A 15,770-nucleotide genomic window follows, 5' to 3' on the forward strand; every position below is an offset into this window, starting at 1 on the left:
TCTTGCATTTCCCCATACGTAGAAAAGTACTAAAATCATGACTTGAGATGTCTGGCTTTTGTTTATGATCAGCAGTAATCTTTTGATGTACTATATGTATTTTTTTCAGCAATAACGCCTATGTATCTTAGCTCCTTTACCTCTTTTGAAGAGTTTCTCAGAGTTTTATGAGAGGCTGTCTTACAGGTTATAGTCCTCAATAAGGTCCCCAAATAAAACATAACTTGCAACTTTTAGGTTGTGTGTCTTTTCTCAGTCAACACAGTCATAGTGTACTGATCATAATATCATATTCTTTTCAAAATAGAATAATTCTGCTGTTTTCAGCCCCAACTAATCATTTCTCTTACTAGGTCCTCTTGAGTTCCCACTACAACACTTGTCATTGAACATTTCTTTGATTTAGATTATCTTCTATCATGTGTGATTTTGCCTTTGAGTATATATAAATATCCATTTCTCCAGCTCAAAAGTCAAGTTCTAAGAGAATAAATATCTTACTCTATTCCCCTCCTGGTTCTCTAGGGCATCCAGTATGATGTGGACACACACAAATAAATAGCTCAATTTATTTCTGATCTCCTTCAGTTTTGAGACCACACAAATAATGATAATTAAATTTCCCAGGAAAACTTGTGTCTGACCAAATTTTCAGTAAAGAAATCACATTTATATTGTCTGGTTTTATGCTGGTTATGTTCTTTCAGTAACTGCTGCTCCAGAACTGTTATCACGAACAGCTCCAGTGGTAGCAGCATTTTCACCTCCAGTTGCTCCTAATTGAAAAGAATGATGTTCTCATTGGACACTGGGGTTGCTAGATTAAGGATATCAAAGTACAGGACTCCCAGTTGCACTTGAATTCCAGATAAAGAACAGTCACATCCGAATTATTGCATGGAGCATACTTACACCAAAAATTTTTCTTATTTATGTGAAATTCAAATTTAAACGGCATCCTGTATTTTATCTGTCAACTCTACCCTACATAAATGGTTTTGATGAAAATGCTCTACCTACTCATTCATTTGTCCTAAAATTATAACCTTTAAAACCAAAGCCATTACTCAATTCACATAAATCCCTTCTGAGGAAGGAATCAGCTCAGAGTCTAGGCTAAGTTCTTGATGGAGCACCACCAAAGTGTCCAGGTGTCCTGCACCTTGCCTCTGAACTACCAGTTGGGCTGGAACCAGAGAAAGATGGTTTAGCTGTGATGCCACTGCCAGTTCGAGTGGTAGTTCCAACAAATTCTACTGTTACACCTGATAAACAGAATTGGGAGAGTATATATATATATATATATATATATATATAGTTGTGCTTCCCAGGTGATATTAGTGGTAAAGAACTTGCCTGCCAATGCAGGAGACTTAAGAGATGCAAATTTGATCCCTAGGTTGGGAAGATTCCCTGGACGAGGTCATGGCAACCCATTCCAGTATTCTTGCCTGGAGATTCCCATGAGCAGAGAAGCCTGGCAAGCTATAGTCCATAGCATTGCACAGCGTCAGATGCGACTGAAGCAACTTAGCACCCATGCATATATTAATGTGACAATCCTGTACTGTAACACATTTGAAGGGAAGACTTGGAGAGACTAGGAAAAAAACCTTCTTCATGAAAAACATGATTCATGCTTGTGCCATTCTCCATCTTTGCTTGGATGGTATATTAATAAGTAATAGTAAGCAAAATCTGTAGTATTCTGAAAAAAAGAATGTCCTTTTTGAGAAAAGTCATGGTCTCAATGATATCGCCTACTCACCTAACTTACCTTCAGATGCTGTCACTTCACTGCTTGGTTCTCCAGTTGTTTGACCAGCTGATGATCTGGTAGTCTCTTTTAAAATAAACAATATATATCAAATTATATGTGTAAATGCCTTTAGTTAAACAGAACAGAGTTTAACTGCTTTCAAAATACTGGGACTTTCCTGGTGGTCCATTGGCTAAGACACCATGTTCTCAATACAGGGGCCCTGGATTTGATCCCTGGTTGGGGAACTAGATCCTACGTGCTGCAACTGAGAGTTCACATGTCACAACTAAAAGATTCTGCATGCTACAACTAAATAGCTCACATGCCTTAACTAAAATTGGGTGCAGCCAAACAAATTTAAGAAATATTTCTTGAAAATACCTGTCACACATACATTTCCAGTTCACTCTTTCCAAAATTGATCATAAGAATCACCTGGGTTGCTTGTTAAATATACAGATAGACTAGCCCATAGAGTCTCAGCTCATGTCATACATTTGAACAAACTGCAAAGCCTTTAAAAAAAAATTATTTCTTACTTGAAGGATAATTGTTTTACAGAATTGTGTTGGTTTCTGCCAAACATCAACATGAATCAGCCATAGGTATACATATGTCCCCTCCTTCTTACTTTTAAAAAATCACTCATGCCTGGGCACTTCCTCTCAGAGTTCTGATGTAATTACTCTGTAAAAGGCTCTTCAGTATGTATTTTCAAAAATATTTCTAGTCAATTTTAATGTGTAGCCAGGATTGCAAACCATGACCTTAACCCAACTTCACATTCACAGCCTTAGAAGTTCTAAGGCAGGAGTCTTAGAATTTGAAATACAACATGCTTTGCTATAGATCACCCCTGAATTGATATTAGAGAATCACTGACATTAATCCCATAAATGTAGAAATAACAAGGTCATGAATATGTGCATTTACTAGTAAGGAATAACTCAGAAGTGCTGGTGACTTCCTTAAGGTCGGTAAGAAGATGTTCAGATGACTGTCAGTGTCGCCCATTTCCATACCTGGTTGGCCTCCAGGGGTTGTGTCTGGGACAGGCAAGTCTGCATTTGTGCTCTTGCTCCCAGGTGCAGTCCCTGGGGTCCCTGACACAACAAGGAGGAAGCATTACTTCCATTGTTGCAGAACTCTACATATCATTCCTCTCTAACGTGACAAAATCAAAGTTTATCATAAAAAATAAATCTTCAAATGATTCCCATGATTTCTATGGCTGCTGCTGCTGCTGCTAAGTCACTTCAGTCGTGTCCGACTCTGAGCGACCCCATAGACGGCAGCCCACTAGGCTCCCCCGTTCCTGGGACTCTCCAGGCAAGAACACTGGGGTGGGCTGCCATTTCCTTCTCCAATGCATGTAAGTGAAAAGTGAAAGTGAAGTCGCTCAGTCGTGTCCGACTCTTCACAATCCCATGGACTGCAGCACACCTGGCCTCCCTCTCCTTCTCTATCTCCCAGAGTTTGAACTCATGTCCATTGGGTTGATGATGCCATGTAGAGTTTAATCTTTTGTTCAATCTGTAATGTGTTCGGTTCTATGTAGCAGAGGCTAAGGTTCACATCCTGACTTGCCTGATTCTCCTGGGCTTGCTGCTCCTGTGCTTGGTTGCCCAGGTGTGCCATCTTCCTCACCTCTTATTGGTGAAGTAGGACCTCCTGTTCCTCCTGATAAAAAAAAAATAGCGATTTAAAAAATACCCTAGACATAAATCAACTCATTTAACCCTATAAAAGTCCTCTGAGGCAATTTATATTACTAGTCCCACTCCACAGACATGGTCACCAGGCAAACTATACTTAAGTTCATATTCCACCCTGTGCTTCTCAGAAGATCTGTGGTAAAAGAAAATTTCTGTAAATTTTTCAGTCTACTGTAAAATTTTGGAAAAGTGCCATGAAAGTAGATAAATTAAATTAAAAAAATAAAACCATACAAAACATAAGGTTTTATCCAACAAAAATAAAACCGCTGTGTCAAATTGCTGTGTTTCTAAATAATCATATTCTGTTTCAGTTTTTCTCGCAGTATGGACTAGTAACAAAGAATTCTGGATTGCTCCCGCTTACAAACCAAACTTTGAGAAACCATGTTCAAGACTGCTGTACTCACTGTCTGATAACCAAAGGACATAGCTGACTGACTTGTCATTATCACTACATAATTCCAATTCAAATTTCAGAAAATATACACTCAATAGTCATCACCCTAAAATTTAAGTCAATTCACTGATCTAATTGGAATTAAGTCATTGCTTAACTTGTGCTGCTATAGCTTGTATCTTTCAAAAAATTATGTTTATGTAAGCAATATCTTATTCCAAGAAATATTTAAGACATAAATTTTAAATTGAGAAATTTGCCAAAGGAAAACATATGAAGGAAAAAGGAAGTCAGGCCACGGATTAGTTAATACATACATAAAGAGAAGTTCTATGCATACATTAAAGAAATGTCTTTTAATGGTATATAATGGTTTTGATTTATCCCGAAGGCAATCTGAAAAATTAAAAGATTTTAAGTAGGACAATGATGTGATGACAGCTGAGGTTTTGTAAGTTCATTCTCGTATGGTACTGACTAAAGTGTAAATTGGGAAGGAAGTTGGGAAAGAGTGGAAACGTTTTCAGCATTGACAAGTATCAATTGTTTGCCTGGTTCTTCGCTAAGAGCCGCTGATTCTAGGCGAGTGTGCCTAGAATTTTGTGTTTCAAAAGTGTTCCTAGGAAATGTGAATGCTGTTGGTCTGCAAACTGCACTTTGAGTACCACTGTGTTAGAGGAAGGTGAGTGAGGTGGATGAACATGAAGACTAGATAGAAAATGTTTGACATCTGAGCAAAAACAAAGCCAAATGTGATGCAAAGAGGAAATTAAAATGGTACTTAAACTCATTCACTGACTGCATAAGGGATGGAGTGAACTTAAGCTTGTTTTTAATCAAAACCTCAATAATATTTTATTCTGAAACCAACAGTAGTTGAAATTTAGTCAGTGATGCACAAGGACGATTGTATGCTCACTGACTTCTCTTGGATGTTTGCTCTTTAGGCACAGACTGCAGAATTGTGCAGCCACAGACAAAGGAGGCTAAGGGTTCGGCTTCTAATCCTGCCTCTGCCAGTTTTGAGAACTTTCATTATTTTCTTTCTCATGGGAAAAAAGACACCTAACTACCATGGTGTTGATGTGGATTAAATTGCATATTACATATTTTAGCATCATTCAGAAGTTTTAATGTGCCATAGAAATATGTCAGTAATATTCTGCTAACATATAAACATTAATTTTTCAGTTTTTCTCAGTCACCCAGATAACTTACTGCTGATGCCACATCTCTGTTATCTAATATACTCAGATTACAGTTGTTCCTGATGCAAAATGAAGGACTGCTGCAGAAAGAAGGACTCATTTCTTTGTCTCACCTGCTCTGAAGCCTGTGTCGCCTGTGCTTCCATCTTCAGTTTCTGTGACTGCACTCACTGATACTCCAGTTGACCCTGATAAAAGTAAAGAAAAAACAAAGACTTGTGAAAAAACTTCATGCTGTCAATTCTCAAGGTGTATATAATTGTAACATGATATACAATAAGACTGCAATTTGTGCAAAAATTGAAGAGCCTACATTTTAATTACATACAAAAAAACATCCAAAGCTGATATAACACATAAGTCAGATACTTTTATTTTGTAAAATATTGTTCTGATCAGTATTGCCTGAAACCAGTTGTTTAGCCATGCTGGTATATATTGTCCTGAACTTGATTTACCTGATATGCGCCCAGAACTGGTGAAGGTGGGGCCCGCTAGTCCTGTGGTGCCCACACTTCCAGCTGTGGAGGTGATGGGAAACGGAGTTCTTGTAACACCTGAGAAAAACATAAAGGGAACTTCTCATCTCATGTTTACTCGGCCTTTAATACCAGTGGGTGATTTAACTATTCAATCAATTCCTACTATATAAAAAAGAATCATGAACCCAGTGATTCTGCACAGATACCCCAAGATTTCCCTTCCATTATTACTTTCCTACAAAGATTTTGGTTTAGTCCTTACCATATTTTTTTAACTAAGTCATGTCATCTGCATCTTAAATTGTATCATATCAGGTTTTTATACCTTTATCTCAAAAGATTGCTTTCAAATAAACAAAACCTTATGCCCTAATCACATTGTCACTTAGAGATGACAGTAACAATGATGAAAATCATCATGAAATAGTTAATTGCTACTTTTATATTTAAAATACCTAATAAGAACAATGTATCATGAGATTCCCCATGTTTTCTCTCATCCTATTTTTTTATTTGAATCTTGATATAACTTAATAGTTATATATGCTACATTAATATTAGCAATAAACTGAAGGCCATATCATAGCCAGTTAACATAAATACATAAAAAATGAGTCAAGTTCAGGGTTTTTTTTTTTTTAGTTTAAAGACAGTGGGAAAAGCCCAGTAAACTATTGTTAAAAATATTTTTTCAAAAGCCAAACATATATAATTTCTTTCTTAAAAGCACAAAGGTACTAATGATTTATACTACCAGATATTTTTTCACATATAAAACCAGGAATTAATAGACAAACCTGTGGTTAAAGTTTCACTGAGGAAACTCAGAGTTGTTCCTGATAAGAAAAAGAGAAATGATGTGAATTTTTCTGACCTCAAGGGAAAATACTAGAAAGACTGCTCACTTGTTAGTTTTCAATATATTTAGTGGCTTGCAATACTCAATGTTGAGTTAGTAACACATTTTTATTTCTTTTTTAAAATAGTGACATTATAATGTCACTCTTTTCAATGCAAATGTGTATATATGTTATGTGTGCGTATTTGTATGCTGTACACATATGCATATGCTGAAGTCTACCAAATACAGTGTAAATGGAATAAATATATATCAACAATGAAAAGTTAGTTCTCTGCTAAGCAGAGGTTGATTTTGCAGTTTATGATTTCTTTGACTTCATTCTATTTTTGATTGTCAGCACCTTCAATATTTTTCTACTAAGAGTTTGGGGCAAATTCAAAGAAAATACTTTTAAGGGTTTATTTTTATTATTTGATATAGTGGGTTCATGGAGATAAACTTGAAGTCACCAGTAAACTCCTGTAGGAAGAGGTATATTTTATCCTCATTCCCATTGCCAGGAAATGTGGTAAAAAGTTTCTTAAAAGTTTGTTGTGATGTGGTCTATGGGCCTATATATATGCCTTTATTAATTTCCAGCTTTTATAAATACTGAAAATAGCTGTTTTCAGTATTTGAATCTTAATTTCTATTTTAAACAATCCCTGGAAATCTATTATGTGTATTTATATCACTCTAAAAGTTTATAACTTAAAAAAGAAGAAAATACTTCTCACACAATCTATTTGATCCTCACTCTTTATCCAGCCATAGAGAAGGCAATGGCACCCACTACAGTACTCTTGCCTGGCAAATCCCACGGACAGAGGAGCCTGGTACGCTGCAGTCCATGGGGTCGCTAGGAGTCGGACACACGACTGAGCGACTTCTCTTTCACTTTTCACTTCATGCATTGGAGAAGGAAATGGCAACCCGCTCCAGTACTCTTGCCTGGAGGATCCCAGGGACAGGGGAGCCTGGTGGGCTGCCATCTATGGGGTTGCACAGAGTTGGACATGACTGAAGCGACTTAGCAGCTTTATCCAGCCGTACTTTCATTCTTTCTATCTGCCATTCCCTTTACTTGGAAAACAGTTTCCTCTCTTCTCCTTATTAGAACTTCATTGTCATTTCTCAACTAACTCATCTTTTCTTCAATTCCTGACCATCCTGACTTGATCAAATTCCCTCTCCATCTATCCTACCCCCATTTTAAGCACTTCATAGTTCTTGCAAATTATTCCTACTTTCAGCTGATTTTAATCACTTGACTGACATCCATCTTTCTGACAAGACTATTGTTTCATGAATGCACAGATCATATCTATTATAATTCATCATTAAACTCTTATCAGGGACTCCTGATATGAGTCCCTAATACATAACAGGGGCTTGATAAATATTTGTCAATAGAATACATGAGTGAATCAGTCAGTGAAGTGAAAGTATTACACTTATTCTATGTATGAAGAATTGAGCTCAAGAAAAGATTTGTTCAAGATCACTAGTGGTCAATGACAAAGCTAGGACTAAAATCTAAGTCATTCTTAACCTAGCTGTATGTATGTGATGCACGCAGCTTCTTATGTGATGCTACCTCTATGCGTAATACATTATTCTAGCAGTTTATAGAGTTTCTGTTACCCATTCACCATATTAATGGAAATACTACAAATTAGACCAGAAATTATAGAATAAAATGTCAAATAAAAAATAAAGCAGCCTATCTCCCCTGATTACTTCACAAAAATTGATATAGTATAAATATATTAAGTAGTTTGAGATAAGGTTTATGTGAATATTCTCAGAATTAATGTTAAGCTTTAGCTGGGAAGAATTTTCAAATCAATATCAAGCAGACTCCACCAACAGACCTCTTCAAATCTTGATATCTTTTCTCACTAACAAACACAACAACTGGACATTTGAATTACAGTGAGTTGAGATATGGATGTAAGAATAACATAGGAAGACTGTTATGCCATTGTCCACAGACTGTCAGGATTATAGTGACAGTCTATAATAGCAGGATAGACCTCAATACTTCAAGAGAATGTAGGGCAATTCCATTTCCCAGTATAGACTTTTCAGCCTTTAAGAAATTCCAGTAATCCTAATTTGAACACATTCAAACTGAAGGCAGTCACATTTCATTAAAAGCAACATTATCACATGGAGAAGAGTCAATCTTCTCCAAAATTTCTACATCTGAATACGTAGGGATCAACACAGAGCTAAAGGGAACACAGTGACACACCACCGATGGCACAGCAGTCATCGCAAGTATTTATGCATTTGAATGAGAAAACACATTTACAGGCCTTTCTGAGCAATTGGTGTGGCTAAGGAGGCAACATGCTCAAGTGGAGCTCAAGGACCCATATTTTATCAGGGCCATAAGAGTTCTCTAAACCAGCCTCAGATTGGAGTCTATATCATTTTGACTACTGTAAAGAGCTCTCCTTCCCCACAGAATAACCTGGGAAGAGGTAAGTCTAAATTACTGATACAACAATAAAAAGTATGGATAAGATTCTACTAACAGGAATAAATGAGAATTCACATTCACTTTTATTCATGGTTTAATTACCAAAACTGATAGATAAAGCAATTATGTTCCCATTAATTTTGACATCCTTAACTATTACAATTTCAATTGATTTTTCCATTATTTGCAAATGAACATATATGCTAAAGTACTTGCTATTATGAATTACTGTATATCAGATTCTTTGTTGCCAAGACATAAATGATAATAGAAAGAGCTTCCTTTATCAAAATATTGGTATCTCTGTATGTTACAAAGTAATAATCCACCCTAACAATTTTCAAAGTGATTGTGTCCATTTATTTTTACCTCATGATCAATTTGATAGTTTATTTTATTATTTTAACTTCATTTTTTTCTCATGATAATAATTGAAATAAAATCACATAATTAATTTCCCAGCTACTACTGTTTTTTATTACATATAAGAACAATTTAAGGTTTTATAAGATTTATAAAATCTTTTATAAATGATTATATTCCCATTTTCCTTCAATGAATTCAATTTTACTTAATATAAATTTCTGAAAGATAATCTTAAGGAGTATTTAAAACATTTTCTCTAATAACAAATTCAGTATTACAAAGTTTAGATTTTGCAAAGTATCTTATTTCTGAAAAAAGTTAAAAATTCATAAAATTGGTTATAATTGAATAAGCAGTATGTTTGTGATTATTAAAAATTACTATTCTGCTAAAATCTAAGTTGATTTACATAATGTATTGTTCCTTATAAAACTGTTACTAGTAATAAATTTGACTTTACTGAGTACTTATGTGTTACAATAAGCTGCTCTCACATGCTATATGTAGATATTCTATTTTTCCTACTTAAAAAAATGAGAAAACTAATGTTCAGTATATTTGAAGGACTGAAACTAGGGTCATAGAGCTAGTAAGTAGATGAGAAGAGATTCTAGTTCTTATTTTTCTGTTTCTGCTTCCCATTGCACACAACTGGCTCTCTATAACATCCTGATGCACATACTTTCTTTCTATGATTGATACAATTTTAGAATAAGTGATTATACAAACAAAATGTATATACAATCTATAATTGTAAAATTCTGATATTTTAATTTGGAGAAAAGAAAAATGCAAATTAAAATTAAAAGCTTCTGAATAACAAAGGAAAATATAAGCAAGGTGAAAAGACAGCCTTCTGAATGGGAGAAAATAATAGCAAATGAAGCAACTGACAAACAACTAATCTCAAAAATATACAAGCAACTCTTGCAGCTCAATTCCAGAAAAATAAATGACCCAATCAAAAAATGGGCCAAAGAACTAAATAGACATTTCTCCAAAGAAGACGTATGGATGGCTAACAAACACATGAAAAGATGCTCAACATCACTCATTATTAGAGAAATGCAAATCAAAACCACAATGAGGTACCACTTCACACCAGTCAGAATGTCTGCGATCCAAAAGTCTACAAGCAATAAATGCTGGAGAGGGTGTCGAGAAAAGGGAACCCTCCTACACTGTTGGTGGGAATGCAAACTAGTACAGCCACTATGGAGAACAGTGTGGAGATTCCTTAAAAAATTGCAAATAGAACTGCCTTATGACCCAGCAATCCCACTTCTGGGCATACACACCGAGGAAACCAGAATTGAAAGAGACACATGTAACCCAATGTTCATTGCAGCACTGTTTATAATAGCCAAGACATGGAAACAACCTAGATGTCCACCAGCAGATGAATGGATAAGAAAGCTGGGGTACATATACACAATGGAGTATCACTCAGCCATTAAAAAGAATACATTTGAATCAGTTCTAATGAGATGGATGAAACTCGAGCCGATTATACAGAGTGAAGTAAGCCAGAAAGAAAAACACCAATACAGTATACTAACACATATATATGGAATTTAGAAAGATGGCAATGATGACCCTGTATGCGAGACAGCAAAAGAGACACAGATGTGTAGAGCGGACTTTTGGACTCAGAGGGAGAGGGAGAGGGTGGGATGATTTGGGAGAATGGCATTGAAACATGTATACTATCATGTAAGAAACGAATCGCCAGTCTATGTCCGATGCAGGATACAGCATGCTTGGGGCTGGTGCACGGGGATGACCCAGAGAGATGTTATGCGGAGGGAGGTAGGAGGGGGGTTCACATTTGGGAACGCATGTACACCCGTGGTGGATTCATGTCAATGTATGGCAAAACCAATACAGTATTGTAAAGTAAAATAAAGTAAAAATAAAAATTTAATTTAAAAAATAAGATATTAAACTGTTATGTGACATACCTACTTTTTAAAATTATATGAATCAGTATTCCATTTAGTCAATGAGCTATTTTTAGTTTTAAGAGAAAAACGAATTATAAATTTTAACACAAATCAAAATTTGAAATTGAATTCTGCAATTATATGCTACTATTTTATTAATCTTTAAATTAAATTTAACTTTATTTTCTTTCTTAAATGTCAAGACACAAAAGTGTTAAGATTGAATCTAGAAAAATATGTTCTGGGTTTTAATCCTTTCTTTGCTACTTATTACCAAGTGACTGTGAATGCATAACTTAACATTTTGTGCTTCCATTTCCTCATTTGTAAATTGAGGAAAATAATGGCACCCACTTCATAGAGTTCTGTTTCAAATGAGGTAATATGTGTGAAATGTCTAGAATAGTGCTCAGTAAATATTAGCTCTGTGTCAAGATCTGTCAATCTGAACGACAACAACAAAGCATGATTGCAAAATTTTTCTTCTAAAATAACATATTTATTGGAATGGTTGGCTAGGCATTTCTCAGGGCATTTTAACTCTTTGAAAGCATTTACTGCATAGAAAAAAAAATAGATTTACAAAGCATGGAAAAAAGTGTAAGCTTGGCATATTACTTCCTTTGTGCTCTCAAAGTTATAAAGCCAAATACTTCATCATTCCTCTTCTGAAGACCTTGGCCTTTCTCTTTCTGCCTGTCTGGAATACTTTTGATCAAAATACTTTTGATCCATCTGACAAGGTCATTTAAATTTATGAAGGAGTTTTAGAATAATTTGCTCAATCTTTTTAAGGAATAGGTTAAAAAAAAAAAAAAAGAAACACAAAAACAACTAAAGGCCAGTGAAAAGTACTTGATACTAGGAAGTTTGGTCTAGCACTTGATCGAAAATATTTCACTCAGGGAACAAGACAATGGCAAAAAGTGCCCTTCTGCACAGTCTCTTTTTGAAATACATCTTACCTATTCAAGAATCATAGGATTTTTTAAAAATACCAAATTGATATTTGAAGACAATGCAGAAAATAAAAATAGAACAGCTTTGGCTAAATTAAATTAACCCACTAAGCATATTGATTCAACTCAAAAGGACTATATATTATCCAGAATGAAAGTACATTTAGAACACTGAGACTGTAAGCCAAAATTCTAAGTAAAATGGGTTCTCATGTCTAAAAAAGAAATCCTTCCATCTATTGTAAATAGTTCATGGAGAGGCAATACATATTCAAAATGATATGTCTTCCTAGTTATATTATATCTGGAAATATTCCATTTTGCTTTTCAGTATCTATTTAAATGTTTTTGTTGAGGCATGCTATATTCAGAAAGGAACAAGAAGCTTGTTAATGATGACTAAACTCTTATTTAGGGATCCATTTTTCTCATCTCTGATCAAAAGAGGTACACCATTACAAAGCTAAAAAACAAAAATCATTATGTAGTTATGAATTTGTCACAATTTGTCAAATGCCTTTCAACTTCTAAATCATTGATGTCAGTAAGAGAGATGGGATGTGACTTTCAAGCCTATAATCTGTACAAGGCAATTGCTCCACAAAAAGGATCCTTAATTCCCTTAAAAGTGTTCTAAAAGCAAACCCTTTAAACTGATTTATTTTTACTATGGTGTGATGCTTATTGGATGAATTTATAAAACCAGTTTTTTTTTAAAAGTATGTTGGTGTGCCTTAAAATTAAATGTTTATTCTTACATGAAAATGAAGATCAATGGGTCATTAAATTTGGCTTTTTTTTTAAGAGCTTCAAAAGAAGATTACCACAAACATTCTAGTACTTCTGAGATTCTTCTGACTGCCATCCTCATTTTTAATAGATTGTTATGATTCTCCAGTCAGCAGTAGATTGACATATTATCTCTTATGATTGTTAAAATTCAAAAAAGTCAAATTTTATTCTGAATATCTTCTTTCAGACCAGAAACCTATAGCACAACTTGAAGTATTCAATTTATGGTTATGCAATCCATCTACTCAACAAAGATAACCAAGTGATATGATCTGAGCCCTCAAGTCACAGATTTTTGAGGAAACTAAATCAATTATTATTTGAATACTTTCTAAATCCCCACCTGTTATATATGATATGGGCATAGTCTCAGAAAAGTAGAGTCGTAGTACGGCCTAAGGATTAAACCACTAATAATGATTTTTAAATGGAAAATAAATTAATATATAAAATTTGATATGCTTTAGCTCATCTGGGAAATAGGCACTTACTAATTTATTCTAGCAACAGTATAAAGCCACATTTACATTATCAAAAATGCTGGAAAGGTATCACTGGTTTGATAATTTGATAATCAATATTTTCTCTATATTTGTGACTATTTGACTAAATCTATTTAAAATTTATGATTTGTGGCACATTTACATAATTTTAACATGAAAAAATAAACTTCTAAAACTAATTTTGTCTCCTGATTTCAGATTAACACTGGAGGAACTTTACTGATTCATATCTGTAAAATTATGTTTTCTGACTCTCAAAGATAAAAAGGAAAAGAAAAACAACCCTGATTTATCTCTACATAATACCAGAAAATCTCTTTTTCTTTTGACCTTTGTAATATTGAAAAAATAATTTAAGCTGTTTGTATCTCCTCCCCTATAAAATATGAGGGGGGGGGGTTGTGGGAAATAACAATTAGGAGATTATTGAGATTTAATGAGAAATTGAACAAAAAATACTTGGTATCATGACTCAAATATAGTAAACTCTCATTAAAAGCTATTATTAATATTAGCTGGATCTTGTATAATACTATAGCACTAAGATGACATTTTAGTAAACTATTATATCATAACTATAGATCATGAATGTATTCTGGAGGTTCTGTGAAATTAAATGAAACTATAAGATTTGGTGGAGAGGGCAATGGCACCCCACTCCGGTGCTCTTGCCTGGAGAATCCCATGGACAGAGGAGCCTGGTGGGCTGCAGTCCATGGGGTCTCGAGGAGTCGGACACGACTGAGCGACTTCCCTTTCACTTTTCACTTTCATGCATTGGAGAAGGAAATGGCAACCCACTCCAGTGTTCTTGCTGGGAGAATCCCAGGGACAGGGGAGCCTGGTGGGCTGCCGTCTATGGGGTCGCACAGAGTCGGACATGACTGAAGTGACTTAGCAGCAGCAGCATAAGATTTGGTAAGATTAAGCATTAAAAGTCATAAATAACAACAAATGAATTCAGGGAAAAAGCACCTAGCTAATTTTCCCTATAATAAAACTCTACATCAGGTTTGTAATTTTTAAATGCTACAGTAGAAGCAATTGATGAAATTTTTGTAGTATTTTAAGGTTAATATTATACCTAAAACTTCATAACTTGCTCACTAAAGCTCTAGGTAATCTACTCATGGCTTCTTGTTTTATGTGAAAAGTTTGCTGCTACAATACAAAATCTGACAGAATTATATTGCCAGAATACTATGTTCAAAATCAAATGCTTGGGGAAGAAAAAAGTGACAAAAAAAAACATATGTATAAACTAGAAAATATCAAAACAGTTTTCTTAGTTCTGATAGCCTACTTTTTAAACAGGATGCATATATCAGCATTATATTAAAATAATCCACATTGCTTATGATTCATTGGAGGAGAAAATGGCAACCCACTCCAGTACTCATGCCTGGAGAACCCCATGAACAGTATGAAAAAGTAAAAAGATATGACACAGGAAGATGAGCCCCCTCGGTTGGAAAATGTCCAAACTGGGAAAGAGCAGGGGGCAACTACAAATAGCTCCAGAAAGAAAGAAGCACCTAGGCCAAAGCAGAAATGATACTCAGTAGTGGATGTGTCTGGCGATGAAAATAAAGTTTGATGCTGTAAAGAAAAATATTGCATAGGAACCTAGAATATTAGGACCATGAATCAAAATAAATGGGGTATGATCAAGCAGGAAATGACAAGACTGAACATCGACATCTCAGGAATCAATGAACTAAAATGGACTGGAATGGGTGAATTTAATTCAGGTGACCATGAGATCTACTACTGTGGGCAAGAATTTTAGAAGAAATGGAGTAGCCCTTATAATCAACAAGAGTCCAAAATATGGTACTTGAGTACAGTCTCAAAAATGACAGAATGATCTCTGTTCATTTCCAAGGCAAGCCATTCAACATCATAGTAATTCAAGTCTATGAACCCAAGCACTGATGCTGAAGAATTTGAGCTGACTGGTTCTATGAAGACCTAGAAGACCTCCTAGAACTAACACCAAAAGATAATAATAATAATAATAATGTCATTTCAATCATAGGGGATTGGAATGCAAAAGTAGGAAGTCAAGAGATACCCAGAGTAACAGGCAAGTTTGGCCTTGGAGTACAAAATGAAGCAAGGCAAGGGCTAATATGGTTATGTCAAGAGAACAAGTTGGTCATAACAAACTCTCTTTTCCAACAATACAAGAGACAGTTCTACACATGGACATCACCAATAGATGGTCAATACTGAAATCAGACTGATTATGTTCTTTGCAGCAAAGACAAAGAGCTCTTTGCAGTCAGCAAAAACAAGACCTGGAGCTGAC

The 15,770-nt window shown here is 35.0% G+C and overlaps 1 protein-coding gene across 1 annotated transcript in view; it reads right to left on the minus strand.

Moving 5' to 3' along the window:
• Nucleotides 1-1,398: 1,398 nt before the first annotated feature.
• The window catches only part of MUC19 (mucin 19, oligomeric), a 76,457-nt gene continuing 62,085 nt past the window's right edge, over nt 1,399-15,770 (minus strand). Inside the window, exons 39-42 of the mRNA XM_060413670.1 lie at nt 6,365-6,403; nt 5,544-5,642; nt 5,199-5,273; nt 1,399-3,442 (exon numbers count right to left, since the gene is read on the minus strand). Coding sequence (XP_060269653.1) covers nt 3,327-3,442; nt 5,199-5,273; nt 5,544-5,642; nt 6,365-6,403 — 329 coding nt within the window. The 3' untranslated portion in view covers nt 1,399-3,326. The remainder of the gene's footprint in view (nt 3,443-5,198; nt 5,274-5,543; nt 5,643-6,364; nt 6,404-15,770) is intronic.

The sequence above is a fragment of the Ovis aries genome, chromosome 3 (assembly GCF_016772045.2).
Source record: "Ovis aries strain OAR_USU_Benz2616 breed Rambouillet chromosome 3, ARS-UI_Ramb_v3.0, whole genome shotgun sequence".
NCBI classification, from domain to species: domain Eukaryota; kingdom Metazoa; phylum Chordata; class Mammalia; order Artiodactyla; family Bovidae; genus Ovis; species Ovis aries.